This window comes from Tauraco erythrolophus, chromosome 14 (genome assembly GCF_009769465.1).
Source record: "Tauraco erythrolophus isolate bTauEry1 chromosome 14, bTauEry1.pri, whole genome shotgun sequence".
NCBI classification, from domain to species: Eukaryota; Metazoa; Chordata; class Aves; order Musophagiformes; family Musophagidae; genus Tauraco; species Tauraco erythrolophus.
The window spans coordinates 15,274,552-15,287,812 of NC_141478.1; the positions used below are offsets into that span (position 1 = coordinate 15,274,552).

The following is a 13,261-nucleotide window of genomic DNA, read 5'->3' on the forward strand; positions in this document are numbered from 1 at the left end:
TTTTTTTACACCATACATTTGGCTTGTTCAGAGCACAGGATTAACAAGTAGATTTTGAAAACTTTATCATCACTGTTATGTGATCTGTGTCTAATTATGGCACAGTATAATTCTATTGCTCTGAAAACTAACATGTTTGTTTTCTTAACAGGCTTTTTTACAGCCGTCATCACTAATACTCAACACTGCCTAACAATCAGTGGCAAACCTCCTGCAAGATGAGATGTTATTTTTAAGGATGACTAGAAGTGGTATAAGAAAAAGTATTCACTCCAGTATGCTATTTGAGACATCCTTTAAATGGTATTCTGAGCACAGATTTCTTTAGCAATAGCTGTGGGTGTATGTATTCAGCACTTGTAAAATCAGATGAGGTATTCAATCTGAAACCCAGAGAACACGCAACAACTAGTCATTATTTGTTAAATCCAGCTGAAACAATTATGAAAGATCCCATAGAAACTCTGAAGCAAAGACAGAACACTGCCTGAACCACTGGATTTTTAAGGAGAAAGAAGAACATGGGGCTTAGGTCCTCATTACAAAGCAAAAATCCAACCTTACGTCTCCCTGCTAGTCCTACGACCCAGTTCAAAATTCAGCTAATAGAAACACTTAACACACCTTATATGAATTTAGGAAGTTATCTGATAACTCACCAAAAATTTTGAAGAGTTCTTACCTCATCATGTGATTCACATAGGCTTTGCTACAGCTAGTGTTGTATCTGCATAAGCTACAGTGGACATAAGCAGGAAAATGGCTTGCAAAATCTTTTATTTCTGAGTAGCACTCAATGCATTTATGAGCTCCCAAACGATACCTAACAGTAATAAGAAAAAGCTAATAGTTAGTATCAACATTTTAAGGAGAGATAATGATTTCAAACTTTTTTGCTTTAAGTCAGTAGCAAGTTTGCCTACATTAGGTAATGAGGAACTTAAAAATGTATCAGTTAAAGAGTTATTATACATTATGGCAGCACACGAAGAAAAAACTCTTTTTTCTTGAATTATACTGTCATTATCATCCTAATAAAAAAGTGAGAGTTAATGTAAACATTTGTTATTTGTCACTCCTGGAAACAAAATACTGCAGTAGATGAGAACCTCCAACTTCAGCTGCTGCTCCCGTCTCTATATACTTGGGAAGAATTTCAAAATGCTTCATCCACCATGATCCACAGAAGCTGCCTCTGGATTTCCTGTCACCCCTGATATTCCCCACAAGGTCTGAAATATCTACAAAGCAAGAATCTAATCCCGCTCCTCCCCAGTTTTGCTGGCCATTTTTGGATGTCTCAGAGAGCTGCACACAGTGAGTGTTAGGACCTTATTGGAAGGCAGATATCTACAATCTTTGGTAAAGAAAATTGCTAACTCATTATGTTAGCCCATGAAATTATATTGTAATCTATAAACACCCACTGAATTATTAGTATAAGGACAGCAAAACCAAGTAAATTGTAAATATAAGGACAGCATTCTCCCAACAGCTTGCTTTTACTTTCTTGATTTTTTTTTTTCTTTTGGTAGCTCCTCAAATTAAGGTATCTCCTAGGACAGGCATGACTTAACCTTTTAAATAACAGGTTCAAATAAAACCCTTAAAAAATGAAGGAGGAAAACACTTTTCCCTTCATAAGAAAACTTGCAAAGAACACCCATGCAGATGTATTCCTCTCCACTGGTCAATTTTAAACATAAATCTGCCTAATGAGTCAGTATTTCAAGAGTCTGCAGCTCTGTGTAGACAAAAATTCTAAATTTAGAACAAAGTTTCCAGAACATCTGTTCTTCCATCATAAAGTAGTCTACCACCACCAAAATTGGTGAATGAAGATTCAGAATCATAATGGCAGTACCAGTATGTGGAAAGCTCATGCACCTGCTTTTTCTGCAAAACTGAAGTGTCAAACGTTCTGTATTGCAGTATTAGAAGTTATTGAAAGACAATTAAATGATCCGTTATTTATATTCAAAGTATACTTCAAGATATTTTTAATGCTAATGTTTTACCTTAGATTATGCAATGCTGCATTTGTAGCTTCTTTTTTTTTTTTGCTGTTGGCCCATGCATTTTGCTTCTTCGATGTGGTTGGTTTTGATCTTGCTCTGGACTTATTTGTACTAGATTTGTTATGATTTCTAGTGGTTGTATTTTTAGCTTTAGGTGATAACTGGAACATGGATGTGCTTGTACTAACAGAAGATGTAGCTGATGACCCTGACTGAAGAGATCCAATAGACGCTCGAATAGTTACCTACAAGTATGAAATTAAAATTATTTAGATTTAAGCTTTTCAAGTTCTCGCTTCTATTTGTCTCAAAGTTTAAACCACTTTAGGACAAAAATCATAGCATGAGAAACACTCCTCAGTAAAGACTGTTTTGAAAAACATGAAATACTGTTGACTAGAGTAAACCTAACCTCAACAGTTTACTGGATGCTTAAAAAGCTCTTTGTTTTGGTGGAAATAGCCATGACAAAACACACTGCTCTCTTTTCAGACCTGCAACTAGCTACATCCTACTTTCTTAAAACAAAAAAACATAGCTGTGGAAAAGAAACAGAAAGGTCAGGCCAATTAGCCCTAAAAAGAAGAATATTAAACAGTCCCATCAGCACCTGGATTTAACACAAGCCTTGTGTCTTGTTGCCTCATGATCAGCCAATTTACTTCCTTCAGATATTTTTGCTCCTCATCCTAGACCTTTAAGGACTAATTCTGGTTTCTGACCTCTGATCTCACATTATTGTGCTCCCTTGTCTTGCCCTTAAATTTGATTCTCCAGTTTTCACTCACAGCATGACTCCTTATTATACTTCTTGCCCATACTCGTAGTTTAGAACCACCTCATCTTCTAAACCTGGTTTCAAGTTCTTCAGTCTCATCATCTACATTCTGTTAAGGTCTACTAACACCAAAATTTTAACATAATCTAAGCTTTTATTGTATCATGATGATCCTCAAATCTTCAGAAAACTGAGATATTGTTACAGAAGAGAGAATCAGTGCTTTACATTCTGCCAAGCAACAAAATCAACATCAACTTCAGTCATTTTCCCCTTCTGATTCTACAGCAAATTCACTGTGAAGAGCTAATTAAAATGATAATTTTCATCTTCCTTTCAACTGAAAGGACATGTATCTTCACATTTCATCAAAAAACTGTAGGGAAAAGTTCTGAAATCTACAGGAAAATCCTAGTCTAAGTGGTTCCTTCTCAAGAAATGGAAGAATGATTTTAAAATAGTCTAAGTGTTCTGAGGGCACTCAAGTTTACTTCATAAAGTGCTTGGCAGAAAATTGTGGGGGATTTTCCCCCCCCCTTAAATGCTGGAGCTAAAAAAAGAGCTGGTGAACTCAGTTCTAACCACATATTGTCTAAGGAGAAGTAGGTCTTGCACTGTTTGATTTTTTGCCACCACCTTCCATATGTTGAAAAATCTTTCACAAGAAACAATGCAGACTCCTCAGACCTACATCCAGACTCTTTCTCCTAGCACAAGAAAGGATAAATGGGAGAGGGCAAATTAACCAACAGCTCAAGAAAGCAGTAGCACTGACTGGACTACTGGCATATATACGTGTAGAAGAATGGGACAGAGAGCAACACCATGGGATCACCAGTAGGAAATTGTAAACCGCATCTTGCAACAGGAGTATTTTTCAGAGTTTCAGTTTTAGAGGTGGGGGGTAAAAAAAAAAATATTTTTTTTTTTTAAATCTTTGCTTTGGAAAGGAGACAAGCACTTCTTTTTAGTCCATCCCTTTCTGTACCAATACGTTTTCTATTCTTTGTCCCCTCTAAATTTCCTGTATGAACACTTACCTTTGTTCCAGGAGGCAATCCTTCTAACTGTTTGGGTTTCCTAAACGTTCGGTGATGCTGAGTCTTGTGATCCATTTTTTCTTTGCATGTCAAAAATTGCAGTCTGCACTTAGTGCAACGGTATATTCCTTTTTTCTTTTAAAAATGGAAGACAATCTATAGTAAGCACGAATGTAATGATAAACAAAACTCCAACCCTAGCTTGTCTCAAGCAATGGTCATTCAGTTTCTAAAACATCAATCAGACAAACTCCTAATATTGTACAAAGCCAAGATACTGTAGGAATTAAAGAGAGAATATTTAAATACTTGAAAATGCAAGGCAGTATCATTACTAAGAGGAGGAGGAGGAATCAGGTTACCAGTTACAAGATGACAAAGTACTACATAATCTTTTTCTCTACTTGAACTAGTGAAAGTTTTACTAAGTAACCTCAAGAAAAGCAGAACACATCACTACAATTTAATGAAGAAACTAAATAACAGAGATAAATCTCCTAATATCCTTGAGAGTGTATTTTTTTTTTTAAAGGGAGCTGCTGTCACACAAAAACCTAAAATTCTAACACATCCATTAAAGAACTTTTTAAAAGATGCAGTCATAATTCTTCTACCATATTTTATTAACTATTCTTATCCAGTAACAACCATACAAATAATTTATGCTTTTTTTTAGAGGGTTTAATAATATATATTTGGCATTTTTCTAGCATTAAGGATTGAAAATACCTGCTTACCTGATGCCTCATGTAATGATGCATATATGGTGCTCCAATTTTAATTACTTTGAGGCAAAACGGGCATAGCAAGTGTTTTGTATTTTCATGAACTGTTCTAAAATGCGTTTCTACATCTGAAAAAGCCGAGGATCTGTAGTTGCATACCTAGAACAAAAAGTTTGACTTTCCTGTTAAAAGTTTGACAATAAGATGGGGAAGGGGTGTAATCTAACTACAAAACAGTCACTCTGAGATACCTGGCAAACATACGGCATTTCACCTGGCTTATGATTGTCCTTCATATGTTGCAAAAGAACTTGTTCTGTTTCAAAGGATAATTCGCAGATTTTACAAATTGCTAGAAAAAGTCAAAAACAGGAACAAAAGTAAGAATTTGTTTAATAAGTAGATAAATTATACACACGTATGTATATGTGAACTCTGAAAATCTATAAAGGTAAAGCAATCTAATGATTCTTCTAATCTTCAGAAGTCCTCTAAAATTTCAGGAAGCTAGGATTGCAAGACCTTTAAACAACATGAATTCTTGCAGTCAAGCTTTCATTAAAAAAAACGAAAACAAAAAGCTTTTTAATTTTTTTCTTCCTACACACATTGCTCTAACATAAATTGAATGAGCGCTCAACTCCTATATTAAATCTCAAGATTATTACTTTTAAAGTACAATAGCTTTATTCTGAAGTTACAAACCAGCTGAGTGAAAGTCAGAAAATATCTAAAAATTTTAGGTCACAAAAAGATTCAGCGTAATATATTCCAACTTACTAGATGATTCATAAGGTGTGTGTGTACTTTCAATGTGGCACTGCAGCTGGAATGGGGTGGGAAACTGACGGTAACAGTGCTGGCAGGTGGTGTGGCTTTCCCAACTTTCACTGCTCTGCTTTTCAAGCTCCAAGTGATGTTTCATGTGGTTCATAAACCTTTAAATGATAGTAAACAGGTGCAAAAACCTACATTTTAACATTTGCTATACATGACATATCACATGCAAGACGTATAAGATTCTTTAGAAACTTCACTCCGTAAGGACTTCTCAGTTTCAAAAACCAAATCATCTATGGAGTAAGTGTTCATTCAAAAAAACCCAAACAAATAAAAAGGCAACAAAGTTAGCAAGCTGACTACAACATAAATAATCTTTCAAAGCTTAAACAGAAATCTTGATTATTATAAGGAACTTGCAACATATCCAAAATTTGTTCTAAGACTAAGCAATTTATTGCATTTTTCATGTTTGCTTAGACAAAATTCTTGCCTAGAAAGGGAAATTAGAAAAGACAACAACAACAAAACATGTCAGCTGCTCACGCTTCACCACCACCGATCTCAAAGTATAACTTTAGCTACACTGAAAATTATTAAGTAGAAAGAACATATCTGCAATTATGACATTATATCTTTTCCTGAAACTGCCCCTGTTCAAAACTGGAAGGGTTCCATGAGCTTTCTTTGTATAAAGCATTTAGGAGTGAAGTTGAATTATGAAGGACAGTTATCGAAGATTGACACTGTGCAGCTGACAATCACAAGAGTATGAGAAGCTTGGTGGTATGTTACTACTTCAGGTTACCACCATTTCCTCATTAATATGTCCACTGATCTGCAGTAGGAATCTATTCTGGCTGAGAAGTCTCGGCACTCAGGACACAGGTCACAGTTATTGGTGGAGCAGCACAAGGTCAGGTTAGTTGCACAACCCACTACTGTTAAACTTCAAAAACTGTTCTATTTTCAATGTGCTTCATTTCAGTACAGCCAGAGGAACTATTAAATGTAGGTCACGCTCACAAAAGGATTGCAGTTCTCTAAGTGGTGACCTTGGAATTGGAAAAAACAAATGAGCAAGAATAGTCTCCTGAGCTCAAGCTTCTAATATCATGCAGTTGCTTAAAAAGAGAAAAGAAAAAAACTAACTGAAGATATCCACGTACCTAAGCAGAAGAAAGGAACTGGCACTAGTACTGCATATAACCTTAACAAAACGTTATTTCAGTGTATTCAACCATAGATCTTTTAAAGGAAGCAGGGGATTACGCTGATGAATCCCTGTGCTTTTCTGAATTAAGGTCCAGAAAGCTTCCACTACAAGTAGAGAGGTAATAAGTATTTATTTTGTCCACTATAAATGGTTAAAGGTGTAAAATACACCTTGGAACAAAAACTCTGAAGTTATACAACCATGGAAATACAGCTACAAAGTTTTGGCAAAAAATTAATGTGGCTGAAAGTCGACTGCAGAGAAATTTGGAGAAAAAAATTAAGTGCTCACTTTTAATGACTTGCTGTGGAACGCACAGGCACCGTAGCAGCAATAGCTTACAATATAACGCTGAACAGAAAACAGTGCCTGAAAAATGTATTTTAAAATGAACCCAGCACCTTAATAAAGTATTATTTCTGTGGACTACTTTTCATGATACTGCAAGAAAGGCTTATTTGAAAAGTATTATGAACACAAAAACAGAAGAAAAACCCCTCAACCCATATCAAACATTGTTTATTGCTCTTAAAAAGATACATTGCAAGGGAAGAAGCGCCATAATTAACAGAAACTATAAAATAATGGGAGGCTTTTGAAATCTAACAACATACAACATTTTTAAGCTGCTTAAGACAAATTACTGGCACTTTTACTTAGGATTTACACATACTCAATGATTAATAGCCAATTTAATGTTAGTAATTATGTGAAAGTTTTGTTTTCTTCATAATATGGGTCTAATGTTACCATAAACCTGTTCATTTTAACCAGCAGACTGTGGCCTTTGAAGGAATAGTCCATTTTTCAATTTTACATTCTGCTACTTCAGCTTCCCTTGAAGAATGCATGCAAAAAAGTTCAACGACCTTAACTTTCAAAGGAGCAATGACACGAACCAGTCTACCTATTAAGAGCTTGCTGAAGTTTTTTTTTAGCATTTGGAAGTAAAATTATTCCAACAAAATAACAGATGTTACATACGTAAAGCACCAACTACTAGTCATTGTGCATCTCTAAAGGGAATTAACACTTACAACTACTGATACCACCATCAATCCAGATGGCAAATTATAAAACACTTTCTGTTGCCCTTTCTAACCCCAGAGTCCTACAAGTACTCTCATTAAAACACTACATCATTAAAATTTGTACTCTAATCTGTAAAAAGTTTAAGTTATGGCCATACACGCATAGAAAAAATTAATTAATTCTGTTCGGTCACCCAATATTATTAGTTTTCAGTTAGAAAAAAATTTCTGTTCCAGAGAGACAAATTTTTAATACATGAGACTAAGTGCTATGGGCTGTAAGTCATTAACAAACAATTAACGAAGAGAGTTCAAATACCTTATGTTATTTTTAAGAACTTTCAGACAACTGAAGCACTTGAACGTCGTATGAGTCTTCTGTTCCTGTTGTACCTGCTGGGTGTCACCTTCATGTTTCCCATAATAGAAGTCGTTAACTAACATAATCAATTTTCCCTTCTCAGATTCAGCAGTCTTGGTTGTTGTGTTTGTACACTCCGTTTTGGCCACTCCCAGGAAAAAGTCATTTACCATATCTGGACAACAATACTGGAATGAAAGGGAGAGGAGAAGAGACAGATAAAGACAAAGGTATCAGTCTCTCTTACCAAACTGCATCAATGATGACAGCATTTTAAAAACCGAAGCCACTCACCAGAGTTAGATGCAAAGTTCAATTCTCTAGTACACCAACTATATTCATAGTCACATATGGATTCTGAACAGCAAACAATCTTTAAGTAGTGTTTAGGTAATAAACCACTATATATTATTAAGGCTGAAAAGAGATTATTCTCATAGGTTCATGTAAAATAAATTTAAGCTGGAAATCAGAATACCAGTGTTGCCTTACTCATTAGAAAAATCTCTACTTCATTTAAACTTCAGAATGAGAAAAAGAAAAGTAGCTTTTATGCTGACAAGCATAATTTTACTGAGAACTCAATGGAAAGTTTTATCTTTTGTTTCTTTTGGGAGGACATATGTTGAAACCTGTGAAAGTTCTTTCCCGCATTACTGAAAAGTTCAGAAAATCTAATTCACACAACACACATTGTTCAAGCTCCTTTATGTCAAAGTGTACATTAACGAATGCTTAACTCAATAGCTATAATATGAAACTTAACACTTAAAAATACAGAAGATGCTATGAAGTTTTCAACAGTGAACAAAATTATCATGTGTCAGAGGACAGATCTTTCCACTGCTGAATAATGGTTCTTACTGTGCAGGACTACTTTCTACAAGCCTACTCGTAAGGAATTCATTACCCACTGTGGGAGTGGAACTCAGTATATTTATCTCATATAGTTCAACTAAAAATTTAATTAAATAATACTGAGTAAACCCACTTCTTCAATGGCTCTTTCACTCAGTTGATGTACTCGGTGCAAAAGCTATTCTCTACAAATGATAATTAGAGAAAGATAAAAGCCTTGATTTTTTTCCCCACTGTTACATATGTTTCTTAATTGTGTTCTGAAGAGGACAGTAGCTATCATTTAGGGTATTTAAGGGTAAATCAGACTGAGCTGTGTTAACAGTAACTCAGAGCCTCACAGATTTCTATTACACAGTAGTTCATATTATTTTTGCATGGATTATTCACATTGTACATAGAGTGTAAAGCCATTTCTCCATCCCCTGAAACGGAATACATACGCCTGAGAATTGCATGAATCTTTGTCTAATAATAAAAAATATTTTCCAGGAAACAGTATTTCCAGAAACAATGACGAGTAGATTCATAAATAGACTAAACAATGGTTAGTTTCTGAAAGCTCAGTTTCTCACAATGTTTAAGTATGAACTACACAAGTTTTTCTCCTCAACTTTTTTAGCTACCAAGTGATATATCAAGATAAAAGGGTAATTTTACAGTCATCTGTCTCACTAGTGATTTAACAAAGATGTGGATAAACAGCCTTTCTATTATCATCAGCACTTACCTTCATCTAATTCACCTGAATCTAACCAATAGTTCAAGAAGTCACAGCTGTAGCAGAGAGAAATCATACAGAGACAGCAAATATGCCTCAATTCATTGAAAAATAAGGCAAAAAGTGGCAAGATTCAGAGCTCCCCTACTCTATTCTTCCTCTCCACGACTGTAAGACTTGAGTATTTGGACTCTGGTTGATCATAGCCAGAAGTCACACTCCCTTCATATCAAAACATGGCACTCATAACTAAACAGAAGCCCACGTAAGTTTGTTATAATGTTTACCAGCCCCACAATATTTTACCTTCATATGATTTTTTAAAGGATCCATAAGATTGAAATGAATATTGCACTTTGGACAAGCTCGTGGAAAAGGTCCTCCATTTTTAATGGTGCTTGATGCAGCATTTGTACCTGTAAAATTTAAAATACGTTAAGATCTAGAATTCACAAGCAGAATACTCTATTATTATTATTATTTATTATTCTAGCAAAATATGCTATTTCCAATGAAAACTATTGCACCTCACCCACCAGATGGGAGACTTCTGATGTTTTTGTTTGAAGAACTTTAATTCCCAAATCAACACATAAAACTTGTTTTATGCCATGACCTGATTATCATCACAATAGGATTCAGATAACTGGTTTTGGAAAGAAATTTCACCATCTGGTTCTGACTGATGAGAATATTTCTCCCTGGACAGTTGTTAGAACCTAGGCCTACTCAGATGCATCATTTCTGTTGAGCAAAGGTGTCTTTGGAGAACCTGGAGAATAGATCTTTGAAATAATTACTCCCAGTAATGAAAGGAAATACTATTTCTGTTATTGACATAAAACGATTACAACCTTTTGAACAAATACAAGAAAGCTTTGCATTAGCTTGAACTTTAATGAGCAAACTCAGGCTTCCAGTTTTCTCCAAACTGCCAAAAGACATTAGGGCGACAGGTACTTTTCCAGATGAAGTTCTCTTGCATTCTTAAGTCATTCACAGATCTGGAGGACTCCACGCTGAGTAAGTAGTTTAGAAGAAGAGGTTAAACATAGCTCCTCTTGTTTTAAGTAACTATAGAGTCAACTATATCCTGCCAGGGCTACGAAAAAATGTACTGAAAATAAGCACACAAATACATCCACCTATAACAAGGGAATGAGAAAGTGTGTGAGTTCAGATGATCATGCAACAGCATTACATATTTTTTCACAAAAATAGTCTTGCATAGTCCATGAGGTAGATACAGATCAAACAGTATTTTTCCTTGAAGACAGCAGTATTGCTAAGCATCATAATTAAGCAGAAAGTCCTTCACATGAGTGGATGGCCATGCAAGAGACATACCGCAAAACAGTTCTGCAAGTCCTCACTATTACTGTTTGTAAAACATTTTGACACATCACAGCAAAGTGCAAGCTGAGCTAGAAGAAAACAGTTTCTGCAGGAATATCTGGTGTTCTGCAATGTTTCAGCACTGGATTCTGCGACAGATTAGAAATCAGTATGCTAGCATGGGACAGCTTAGAGACAAAGTCATAAAAATAAGGTTCTCAGTGAATATGATCTACTCCTTTGTTACTGCATTTAGGAAGATCCTCCGGTTATCTTTTGCATATCAGAGGCTCCAGCACAACATCTGTTTTACCCAACACAGGGTGGAGGAAAATTGAATATGAGGTCGGGGCATTTATTTCCATCATCTGTCTTCACAGCCACTACACAATTTAACTAATCATTGCTTTACAGAATTCAAACATACCTAGTAAACAATAAAGGTCTAAAATTTGAATAGGTAATAACCTAGGGTGTATTAATTTGTAAAGGTACATAAATCCTTGCATAGAAAAGTTTTTCTTATTTTAAGGCATAAGAACAAAGTTTACTTATTTACGTTGCTTTAATAGCATTGATAATACCAATCAACTTAAACATTACAACAGTGCTAGCTTTTTCCATGAGACAGATTTATGGATTGACAGCTAGGCCATTTGATCTACCCTGCCTTTTGAAGATACATTTCGTGACGGTGTTACTGTTGGAGAGTTAACTGTAGGTGAAACAGCTGAACTGCTTCCAGCACCAACCTCATTAGGCTTGGCCTTTTTTGGAGTTACACTGTTGCCTTCAGAAGTAGCAGGAAGCTTATATACAAAACCACTCCCATTCAGACCTCCTGTGGTTTAAATTAAAAAACTTCAGGTATTTTTACCAGAGTATATTATAAGCACGTTACTGATGCCTATACTTTAACGGATGGACAAGTCTACATAAAGCAGTTAAGATTTCCCTAAAATAAGAAGCCACACAGAAGTCAAGAAAACAATTTCAAACTCAGACTGAATATTCTAAGGCCAGTGGAAAAGCAAAGGGTAAATGCAATGAGATACAGCCCCATCCCTGAAACCCAGCAAATCATACTATGACCACCTGAATTTATTCGGCCTACTTTTTGCATATTGACTCACATTGATCTGAGACAAGGTGAGTTCACAGTAATAAAGTTAAGCGAAGCAGCTGGTTTCTGTGATGCCTGCTATTTGGAACAACCTCTGCCCTTCTAATAAAAAAATCTCTACTTTTTTCTGCTCCTATCTTAATGCTGGTTTAGTTTGTTATTTAACTCTGTAGAACTTTCGAGACTTCAGTTTGTAGGCAAAACGAAAACAGTGTTGTAACTTCTAATGACCAATTCCAACACACCTATTTGCTCTCTTCTGAAAGAACAAGTTGATTCACTTATTGTTTTCAGCACTTCTTCTAAAAAAAGAAAATCACTAAAAAATAACTTGGAAATTCAGAAGTTCAGTGCCTAATTAACATGCACATCAATACTTGATTCCATTTTGTTCTGAAGCCCATGTCTCTGTCACTGTAAGATTACCCATGACTATGTAATCTCAATACAAAGAGAGATCAGTCCTCAAGCACACCTGAAAGAGTGCAGCTACATCAAGAAGTCTGAAGTGCCAGCACAGGTCTTATAAATCTCTCACAATCACAGACTGCAAATATCCTTAAGACAATGACAAACTATGACAAGTACCAGACTTCAGTTCCAGACACAATGATCTGAACTAAGGACATTCTTGTATATTCCCCTCCCAACAGTATAGCTGCGTCAATGATTTATTTGAGTGTAATAAGAAACTGAATTAGTAACTTTAAAAGTCTTCTCAACAAGCAGAGATAACTTGTGTCACATTAAATTATTCAATTCCATTACTCAAAACAACCCCCTCCCACCCTCAAGTTGTTTACTCAGTGGTAACTATCTACACAGAGCAAACAGTCTGGATAGTCTCCCCATTCAACCCACAGAGGCAAAGAATCCCAGCAGGGAATACTGATATTTGAGTGTCTTGAAGAATTTACCACACTATCTCACATACAGGAAAATATAATTCACTTGTTATATATGTATTTAACCATTCTAACTTTCTCCTTTGTAACACACCTTTCCTCCTTTCTGACATAAATGAACATTTTAAGCTCAAATGTCTCACTCTATGCATCGTTTGCCTGAAGTAATGAACACATTCACAAAATAAACAGGTTATTCATTAGACACTACTCCACCCCAGGGGTTTTTTTTAATTTACTTATGCATGCTCTGTTGTTAGGTATGAGCTGGTTACACTGACATTATGTGTCTTGATCGGCAAAGGTTTTCATACAGCTGGTAAGACTGCCACTCTGCTGTATCACTGAGGGTATTGAGCATCAGGACATG

The 13,261-nt window shown here is 35.6% G+C and overlaps 1 protein-coding gene across 3 annotated transcripts in view; it reads right to left on the reverse strand.

The window, feature by feature from the left end:
* The window catches only part of ZNF280D (zinc finger protein 280D), a 51,821-nt gene that overhangs the window by 21,716 nt on the left and 16,844 nt on the right, over positions 1–13,261 (reverse strand). For 2 of the 3 annotated variants that reach the window (XM_009983351.2, XM_086620297.1), the window contains exons 7-15: positions 11,534–11,701; positions 9,835–9,944; positions 7,908–8,137; positions 5,342–5,499; positions 4,813–4,913; positions 4,574–4,720; positions 3,837–3,971; positions 2,019–2,263; positions 683–823 (exon numbers count right to left, since the gene is read on the reverse strand). In XM_009983351.2, coding sequence (XP_009981653.2) covers positions 683–823; positions 2,019–2,263; positions 3,837–3,971; positions 4,574–4,720; positions 4,813–4,913; positions 5,342–5,499; positions 7,908–8,137; positions 9,835–9,944; positions 11,534–11,701 — 1,435 coding nt within the window. The remainder of the gene's footprint in view (positions 1–682; positions 824–2,018; positions 2,264–3,836; positions 3,972–4,573; positions 4,721–4,812; positions 4,914–5,341; positions 5,500–7,907; positions 8,138–9,834; positions 9,945–11,533; positions 11,702–13,261) is intronic. The other variant, XM_086620298.1, reaches the window with a different exon arrangement.